At 39.2% G+C, this 10,800-nt stretch overlaps 1 protein-coding gene across 1 annotated transcript in view; it reads left to right on the plus strand.

Moving 5' to 3' along the window:
* Positions 1-5,258, plus strand: part of LOC132400515 (cytochrome P450 7A1-like) — a 39,001-nt gene extending 33,743 nt beyond the window's left edge. The window contains exon 6 of the mRNA XM_059981535.1: positions 1,912-5,258. Coding sequence (XP_059837518.1) covers positions 1,912-2,205 — 294 coding nt within the window. The 3' untranslated portion in view covers positions 2,206-5,258. The remainder of the gene's footprint in view (positions 1-1,911) is intronic.
* The last annotated feature ends 5,542 nt before the right edge of the window (positions 5,259-10,800 follow it).

The raw sequence follows: 10,800 nt of genomic DNA on the forward strand, positions 1-10,800 counted from the left end.
CCAGTTTAAGCACAAACTTTCTCAGATAATAGGCCCAAAACAGCTCACAATACTCCAAGTGAGGCTTCACCAGTGCTTTATAAAGTCTCAACATTATATCCTTGCTTTTATCTTCTAGTCCTCTTGAAAAAGAATGCTAACATCACATTTGCCTTCCTGATCACTGATTCAACCTGTAAGTTAACCTTTAGGGAATCCTGCACAAGGACTCCCAAGTCCCTTTGCACCTCAGTTTTTTTGTATTTTCTCTCCATTTAGAAAATAATCAACCCTTTGATTTCTTCTACCAAAGTGTATGACCATACACTTCCTAATACTATTCCATTTGCTACTTCTTTACCTATTCTCCTAGTCTGCTGAGGCCCTTCTGTAGCCTCTCCACTTCCTCAATATTATCTTCTCCTCTACCTATCTTTTTATTGTCTGCAAACTTTGCAACAAAGCCAACAATTCCACCATCCAAATCACTGAGATATAACTCAAAAAGAAGTGGTCCTAACACAGACCCCTGTGGAACACCACTAGTCAATGGCAGCCAACCAGAAAAAGCTCCCTTTGTTCACAGTCTTTGCCTCATGCCGATCAGCAACACTTTATCATGCTGGAAAAATTCCTGTAATACCGTGGACTCATAACTTGTTAAGCAGCCTTGTATGTGGCACCTTGTCAAAGGCCTTCTGAAAGTCCAAGTACATAACATCAAGTGATCCTCCTTTTTCCATCCTGCTTGTTATTTCTTGAAAGAATTCCAACAGATTTGTCAGGCAAGATTTTCCCTTAAGGAAAACCTGCTGACTATGGCCCATTATATCATGAGTCTCCAAGTACCCCGAATCCTCATTCTTGATAATCGACTCCAACATCTTCACAAACATTGAGGTCAAACTAATTTTTGCTCTATTATATGCCCTCTCTTTGGCTTATGTCTCTATGGTTCTATGATTACAGTGAACTTTGGAGTTGAGTAATTCTGAAGTAACAGATGAAATGTTAGCAGATTATTGAAGTGTCTGACCTTTAGTAATTGTGATAATGCCATCACTTTACTGATGATTATCAGGAGACTGAAGGAGAAACACTTGGCTGAGTTATATCAGACTAGTGTTTGTAGAACTATTCAGGTAATTTTTCACGTTGATGAGTTTCACTGTAAGACCCATGGTAAAAGACTAGTTAATTCTGATTTATAAGTCATAAACAACTTGGTTAGGATGTTGTCTTACCCCATATATTTTTCTATACCACTGTACTGATCGTTAATGTCACTTGGAGTAAAATTAATTTCTAGAACAATGACTTGTATGAGGGTGAGATTCTTGTTTGTCGGAAGATCTTTGCAAGGTATGGTTTATTGCATTTTTATGCCGTGTTGCAGTATTACTGAATCTATTCAGTGAGTTTCTCTCCTTTCTTTCTTGCTACCTTCCCATGCCATATTTAATTTTCTGTTCACTTCAACCAGCTCTCCCAGTAGAATATGCAAGACCAGCTCATAATCACTGCTGAGCCTATTGCACTTTTACAAGCAATGCAGAGGGATGAAAATCTCAGTCTGGTCCATATTATATCTGTGGATAATCTAAGACACACATTTTCTTACATGTAGTCAATTATTGGGGAACTTCTGCTTAAAGTTTTCAAATGTATGACTAACTGATCAAATCAGTATATGATTACATATTTTTACCTTTCAGTTCAGCCTTAATTTAAAAGACTTTCAACCACCGAATCTTATCATCTATCCTAGCCTTCTTCCTATTTTAGTATACTTCTCATATTATTACAGTAATATAAGAAGCTACATATTACAAAATTATAGGAGGATTCATTACATCTTTAAAATATTGCTAAAAGGTGATTTTTCTGTGATTCTTTTTAAGTATATTAAAGCAAAATATTCTTTTCTTTCAGGAATTTAAATATGATAGATTTTTGGATGAGAATGGAAAAGAGAAGACTGCATTCTATAAAAATGGTAGAAAGCTTAAGCACTGGCTTTTGCCATTTGGCAGTGGTGTCAGTATGTGTCCTGGTCGTTTCTTCGCTATCAATGAGATCAAACAGTTTTTGTCTATATTGTTATGCTATTTTGACATGGAACTACTTGATCCCTCAGGACCCATTCCAGCCAAGGATAATTCAAGGTGTGGGTTAGGAATTCTCCAACCAGTCCATGATGTTCAGTTCCGTTATCGTCTGAAATAATAACCTACTGAAATCACAGGAAACTAGATTCTGGCACAATGCCTAGTATAGTATAGAAGAATTCTTTATTATGCTATATAAAGAACTAATAAAACTAATGTTTTATAGTTCTATGCTAACCAATTGTTATAACAATTTTATAGTAATTAAAGTTTTCAAAGTGTTGCATGTATCCTACTGTTACTTAATTTTTGTACTACCAATTGTAGAAAACAGGATTGAATTTGTGAAGTAACAATTTGCAGTATTGCAGTTGGGTGTTGGTATCAGTGGCAATGTTTCATCAATAAAGAAATATATGGAATTATATAATAATATTCAACATGGAAAATAGTAATTCTGTCAGTCTAGCACGTGCAGGTGTTCAGAATGTACACGTCTTTCTTCTACCAATATTATCTCAGCCCTTTAGCATATCTTCCTATTTTTGTTTCTTTTAATAAATATATTCAACTAAATTCTTTCTGAAACCCATTCTTTGCCCAAATCTCGGTGCAATGAAAACAGTCTTTAAGTGAACCCATTTCAGGATACCTGCCCTTCACAAAGAGAATTCTTCCGGTGGCTCTTGAAGGCTTCTCCAGGATCATTTGTGTTGAAAATATGATTCAATGTAAATGATCTTCACCTTACCCCACTCACATTCTTCTGATCCTTTAGGCTTGCCATTTTGACCCAGTCTTCCCCTTGTCCTTCCTTCATCCACCTTTGTTCCCTTCCTCTTCCCCCATCCACAATCTTCACATACATGTTCCTGCCCCCAACACCCATCTGCTTCAAACTGTCATTCACCTTTCCCTTCCCTGGCTCCCATTCTCATCTCCATTATTTATCAGAATCCTCCACTGGTTTTCCTGTTTATCTCTGTCCAGCAGCCATCTACCATCTTTACACTCTCACCTTTCACCTTTATTTGTTGTTAGCCTCTCCTTTTTCTTCTCTCCCTTTTGTCTACCTCAAACCATCATTCATCTACCATAGTCATCTGACTCCACCCTCTCACCTCCCCTATCATCTTATATTATGCTGGAAGTTTGATAGTGTCAGGGAGCAGCAGTGTGTGAAGTTGCCATTAGCAGGGACAGGGTTCTTGGGAAATTGAAAGGCCTGAAAGTATTTGGTACAGATGGTATATATACTCCAGGGTTCTGAAAGAGGTGGCCAAAGAGATTGTGAAGGCATTAGTAATGATCTTCCAAGAATCAATTGGTTCTGGCATACTTCCAGAAGAATGGAAAATTACAAATGTCACTCAGCTCTACAAAAAAGAAGAGAGGCAGAAGAAAGAAAACTATAGGCCAGTTAGTCTGAACTCAGAGGTTGGGAAGATGTTGGAGGCGATTGTTAAGGATGTAGTTTCAGTGTACTTGGAGGCAAATGATAAAATAGGCCAAAGTCAGCATGGTTTCCTTTAAGGGAAAATTATTGCTGAGTAATATTGTATGTTGGAAGTCTTTGAAGAAGTAACAAGTGGGATAGATGAAAGAGAATTGCTGTATGTTGTGTACTTGGATTTTCAGAAGGCCTTTGATAAGGTGCCACACATGAGGCTGCACAACACATTAAGAAAGATACTAGCATGGATAAAGTACTGGATGATTGGCAGGAGGCAAAGAGTGTGAATAAAGGGAGCCTTTTCAGGTTGGCTGCCAACGAATAGTGTTATTTTGGTCTGTGTTGGGACCGATTCTTTTTACATTCTGTGTCAATGACTTGGATTGATGGCTTTGTGGCAAAGCTTGCCGATGATGCAAAGATAGGTAGAGGGGCAGGTAGTTTTGAGGAAATAAGAGAGGCTTCAGAAGGACTTAGATTAGGAGAGTGGACAAAGAAGTAGCCGATGGAATAGTGTGTCAGGAAGTGTATGGTCATGCACTTTGGTAGAAGAAATATTTTCTAAATGGAGAGAAAATACAAAACTGAGATGAAAGGGACTAATCATTGTGCAGGTTTCCCTAAAGGTTAATTTGCAGGTTGAGTATGTGGTCAGGAAGGCATTTATTTTGAGAGGACTGGAATATAAAAGCAATGATGTAATGCTGAGGCTTTATTAAGGACTGGTGAGGACACATGGGGAGTATTGTGTGCAATTTTTGGCCCTTTATCTAAGAAAGGATGTGCTGATATTGGAGAGGATTCAAAGGAAGTTCATGAAAATGTTTCCAGGATTGAAAGGCTTTTCATATGAAGGGCGTTTGATGGCTATGGGCCTCTACTCATTGGAATGAGGAGTAACCTCATTTGAATCTATTGAATGTTGAAAGGCCTTGATAGAGTGAATGTGGAGAGGATGTTTCCTATGGTGGGGGAGGCAGAGGATGATAGATTCTTGATTAGTCAAGGCACAGAGGCATATGGGAAAGAAGGGAGGAGATTGGGCCTGAGAAGGAAAATGGATCAGCCATGATAGAGTGGTGGAACAGATTCAATGGGCCAAATCGCCTAATTCTGCTCCTATATCTGATGGTCATGGTCTTATAACCCTCCTCAATACACAAGTCTCCCTGGAGTCCTTTATTGCTACTCCCTTTCCCCTCTGTATTTTGACCATCTTGTCTCTTCACTCTTAATCTTGATGCTGAGTTCCAGCCCAAAACTGTCAACAGTTTTTTCCTCCCACCAACCCTGATTTCTTCCAGCATACTGTATGTTGTTTCTAATACAAATGATAATTTAAACAAAAATTACTCCAGCTTCTGGTTATGCTTCATTTGAATTATTTGCAAATAATCTTTCATTAAAAAAAAATTAAAGGAAGATATAAATGGGACCTCCAGTCCTTTGAGGGCTTTACAGCCTAATCCACTTACTTTATATAGTAGTGACGAGTTGGAGTTGTTCCTGGAATTGGGAGAGATGGTTGAAGGGAAATGGAGATTAAAGATATGACTGAGCCACCTTTCTGTGGCCTTGTAGAATGTTCCAGGTAGTAAACTTGGTAGTTATCTCATTGAGTTTCTATTAATATTATTATTCCTAACATGAATCGCCTGGAGAATGTCGCTTTCTTTTTTATGGTATTTAAGCAGTAAATGCCCTTTGAAAGTTCAACATAAATAAATTACTTGGAGAATTTGTCATTCTTACTGTGCAGATTTTTTCCAACCTTCACTTAACATTTTGTGATTATATGATCTCAGGCATGTCATGATAGGTCGTGCATCATGGTGGTGTTGCAAGCAGTGCAGCTGTCTCAAAGCTCCAGCTTTTGGAATTCAATTCTAACCACCTCTGTCTGTATGGAGTTCACATACTGTTGTGGCCACTTGAGCTTCTGTTGAATGCTCTATTCTTCATTTCAGTGACCCACAAACTAAAATAATGACAAAGCTCAGCTGCCTGATGTTTCCTTGGGAGGAAAGCAACCAATTTCATTTTATTGGGGGTGGGGGGAAGCAACAATTAACTCCTGAAGCTTGTAGAGGCAGCAAAAATGGAGTAGCAATTTATAACTGACCTGTTTTGGAGTCTGTACAATGACACTTTCCATGAAGCCTTCAGTGCTTGGCTGTCCGAAGAGGAGAGGGCCCTATATTTTCCACAGAACGCTGGAGAAGGAAGGGATGTGGATCTAATTCCTGGGGATTTTATCCACCATAAAGGTAAGAGTCTACCTTCAACTTTTCAAAGAGCAATGCACTGGGAAATGGAAGTTTTTTGGAGTTAGTGTTGACAGAAACCTATCACCTTTGCAACAGTAAGAGATCATTCTCATTCTGTATTTCTTAGCCAGCAAATCATTTCAGATGGGGGCAGCTGAGCGTTTCCATAGTTCCCATTTTATGGTTCACTAGTGCTCTCTACCTAAAGAGAGTATTTCATCTACTTAAGCAATATCAGCAAGCGCAGAGATCTAACAGCAATAGAGAATTGATTTACTGCACTTGTATAGGACTCCAGGTTTCCTCTATGAACCCAGAATGGCCTACCTAAACATGCAGCTGCTGTGTGACCATCAAATGAAATGCCATATTTGCAAGGAGCTTGCATTTTTTATTCTACGGGTAGCTGTGGTTCCGGCCATATTTTAGCACCAGACTACTTAAAGGGATTTATTTGTTCCTCAACTCTTTGGGGTGTTGGTCATGCTGAGCCACAGGAATCAAGTGCAGAGTTCAAAGTTTAGCCATCAATGTCTTGAAATTCTGTTATCTGGGCATTTGGAACACTTGTGAGTGTTGTGTTGGGACACTTGTTACCTGCTTCACAATCATGTTGTTATGAGAATACATCCCTTCCATGACGAGCTGCAATCGCAGCGGCAGGAGGAGACGGAAAAAGGAAGTATCGGCACACAAATATGGATTCAATGTGGACTTCCTGTGAGGGTGTATTCATATTCTAGAAACCATGTTTGTACTGGCTCTACATCCAAGAACCAGATAACAATCTTGGTACCACATAACAATGGAATTTCAAATGATAAAGTACCATTTTGTTATTCCTGTTTTTAGAGATGAATACTGACAGAGTGAATTCGACTTTTACGTCACTTGACTATCCAGGGCCCAGTCAAACATTTTGCAAGAACACTTGCCTAACCTCCTTCCTCACAAACACCAAGTGTTGGAGTTGGGAGGTCATCTGCCCACCTTCAGACACAGCACTGAATGAGGGAAAACAATGACAAGAACAAATATGCCACATTTCCCATGTTCTGCTTCTCCTGTTGTTGGCCATTTCCAAGACTCTTACAGAACAAGCCATGGCCAAAGAAAGTAAAGACTTCATAATCAAAACAATCTTACTGAAGGAAATCTGAACACCCAAAATGAAAATGAAACTGAAACTGAAGATAAAACTATGTTAAAGATTAGCCACATAGGGAAGTGTATGGTTACCTACTTTCGTAAGAAGGAAGAAAGGCATTGACTATGTCTAAGAGGGAGTGACAAATTCACAAATTTGAGGTGCAAAGATGATTGGCAGTGGATGATAGAAAAACAGAGGGCTATGTAGCAAGGAAGGGTTAAATTGATCTCAGATTACATAATAAAGTAAGCATAACATTGTGGGCTGAACAACCTGTACTGTGCTATAGAATTCTGTTTTCTAAGGGACTTGGGAGACCTAGTGCAGTGTTTCCTACAAGTTTCTAAAGGTTAACATAGGTTAGGTTGGTAGTAAGAAAATAAATCCAATGTCAGCATTTATTTTTGAGACTCTATAATCCTCTGAAGCCTCTTGCAAACCTGTGCATTTGAAGCTTTATACCAGGCTGTGTTGCAACCAGTGAGAATATTCTGCATCATATATCTGAAAAAAAAATTAACAAGATATACCAAATCTCCTCAAACTCCTACTGAGGTGGAGCCACTGGCATGCCTTCTTCATGATTGCATTAATGTGTTGGGTCCAGGATGGATCCTTTGAGATGCCGATACTCGGGGATTTGGAATTGCTCACCCTTTTCATCAATGACTCCACAATAGGGACTGGTGTGTGTTCTCCTTACTTCACCTTTCAAAATCAACTCCTTGATTTTGCTGATGTTGACTGTAAGGTTCTTGTTGCAGCACCACTCAACCAGCCAATTTATCTCACTCTGATACACCACCTTCTGAAATTCCAACAACAATGTCAGCAGCAAATCTATTTATATAAATACTGATTTATAGTTGTATATAAAGTTATTGATTATAAATTCAATAAGTTTATAGAATTTAAGATTCACTTCAGGTACTAAGAACTTCCAGTCCTCAATTTTCCCTTTATAAGAATTAACCTTTGGCTCAAGCACCACAAGAAAGCAGCATCCGTTATCAAGGGTGCCCACCATCCAGACTATATTCTCTTGTTGCTGCTATCTGTTGGTCCCAACCCACCAGGCTCGGGGACAGTTATTACCCTTCAAACATCAGGCTCCTGAACCCACGTATATAACTCACCTCAACTCTGAATTGATTCCACAACCTATGGACTCACTTTCAATGACTCTACAACTCTTGTTATCAGTATTATTTTTTTTGTATTTGCAGATTATCTTCTTTTGAACATCCATTGTTTGTGTGTAGCTTTTCATTGATTCTACTGTAATTCTTTGTTCTACTGTGAATGCCTGCAAGAAAATGAATCTCTGGGTAGTACAGTACACACTTTGATAAAACATTACCTTGAACTTTGAAGTAGCACATTGGTTGATTCAGGAGCAGCTTTAGTTTTTTGTATAAATGAAAATATATGTCCCATATTTTATAGTCAGAGGCAAAAACAAAAATTGTTTACTACATTGCTAACTGCACACAGATTTCTACAGGGATTGAATGAAACTTGTTAGTCAGCACTTGAACCATTGAAATGCTCTAAAATGGGCATCTGTATATGAGAGCAGAATGAACAACAGTTTGTGCTCTTCAACCCATCAATCTGAACAATACACTTTGAGGTAGGTAAGATGGAGGTTGCAGGAATTGTGGCAACCCACTGTCAATCTGCTGACATCAGCAGTTAATTCAAATGTGCCAGGAGAGGAAAGTTATTAATTTAATTATTTTTAATGGATGATATTAACCGAGAGGACAAGAGTAAGAAAAGACAAATCTATAAGTAAGTACTTAAGATTTCAGTGGAGGACAATGATGAACATCATCAAAAACTGCCAGATTTGCTCCGTCTAATTTTAGCTGGAATGGAAAAAAAACTGTAAAGAGGTCCAACTAACAGGTGGTTACTGCATAAGGTGTCCAACAGAGGCTTCCTTCACCTGTTTCTGAAAGAGATTGGGAATCATGTTAGATGATGGTGGATTTTTGTGTCTTACTAGAGAAAGGCCTGAAGCTAAATGGAGCTGATAACTTCACTTTCTCAGTAGCCATCCCCTTTGATCAGCCCCTTCAACTTTGTCTTGGGATTTTTCCAGAAAACTGCAAAAGATGTATGCAGGATACTGTTGCACTCTGTTAGCGTGTGCAGTGGTCTCTAACCTATGTTACGTCCGTGGCCCCCTCCTTTTTGAGAATCGCAAGATCACTATTAAGTCAGTTCAGGAGACCCAGGAAATGAGAGAAAGACATGCAGAATCCACAAAGAGTTTGGAATGTGTCCTGGCCTCCGAAAGGCAGAACCATTGATAACGGCTATTGTCTCTTGGAGACGGAATTGTGTATTGAATACTGTATGATGCATCGAAGCCCCCAGGCAATGTACCGAGGGGGGGGGGGTTGGTGGAGGGATTGCATCATCCCAAGCTGATTGACATCTGAGACCCTGTGAGTCAGGATAAAAGAGGGTCTGGGGAACAGCCCCTCAGACACACCAGAAGAAATGCTAGAACTCCTGTAACAGAGTAATAGCAAAAGCCAGTGGAACAGCCCACGTGCGTCCTTTTCCATTTGCCTCGGAATTGGTGGACCTTTACCACGGAAGCACGGCTTTAGCTAACCACAAAGGGGAAACCAGTCCCCAACGACTCTTGAAGGATTGACATCATAAAAGGAATGGGCAAGTTAAACCTCAATCTTTCTCTCCAACCAAAAAGCTGCAGCTTGAATTAACTTGAGTGACTTTTATATTTCCAATGGACAATACATTATCCCCTAGACAACGATAGAGCTATTTCTTATTGATTATTATCATACCCGCGCTTTTAGATTTAGTATTCACGATGTATATTATCTGTATGTTTGCATTGATATTATTTTTGTATATTTTTATCAAATACTGTTAAAAATAGTACCATCAGACTTCAACGGACCTCTCTATCTTTGCTGGTAAGTGACCCAGTTACGTGGTATGTAACACTTATAAGAAAATCTTTTTACAGCCTGCACAAGCTGACAGAGTGCATACATCTTTTGCTTTTTCCTTATAGTAAACCATCCTTTCCAATCTCTTTATGCCACTACATGACTCAGCGGCCTGCCACTTGGAGACACAAGTGTTTGATATAACTTGTGAGGAATCCAAGCAATATTAACAAATCCAACAGGAAATCCAGTGGACAGTGCTTGGTGCCTCTGGAGGAATTTTTAAATATACAAGTCACAATTTGGCACCAAGTGTCCAAGGCACGAACTAGAATGAGTGGAGTCCCTTCAGACAGTGACGGTGAAAGCAATTGACTCCAGTACTTTTTAGAATACTCTCCTTACTGCGAACTTTTAACAATTAACCTCTCTGATACCTGCATGACAAAGCGACTATCACACCGACACAACAAAAACTGTTATTTGGCAACAAGTCATATTTCATCATTCCACACAAGTTGAAAGTGTTTCAGATCGATAAACGACATTAACAACTTTGATTTCCCCAAAAAATACAACTTATGGCAACATCATTTAAAATGAGCTTTTGCAGTCTTGGAGAAATTTGTCTCGATTCCTCACTTCTTAAATCTCCAATTTGGTGCCACTTTGTAGCTTCAACAGAGGTAAACACTACATCCACGGGTGGTGGACTCAGTTACGGAGCAGAATATGGAAAATGGACTGCTAGGGATTTGTGGGTTGCGTGCCGTAGCAAGGATAAAGTGAAAAGTAAAGTACTTTGTTCCCGGTTACCCCATGTTGTTCCTGTCACTAATCCCTCATAGTCCTCAACACTTTCAAAGCAAAATGTGTTGTTATGCATTTCACCGCGGATCCGTACGATGCT

Source organism: Hypanus sabinus, chromosome 1 (assembly GCF_030144855.1).
Source record: "Hypanus sabinus isolate sHypSab1 chromosome 1, sHypSab1.hap1, whole genome shotgun sequence".
NCBI classification, from domain to species: Eukaryota; Metazoa; Chordata; class Chondrichthyes; order Myliobatiformes; family Dasyatidae; genus Hypanus; species Hypanus sabinus.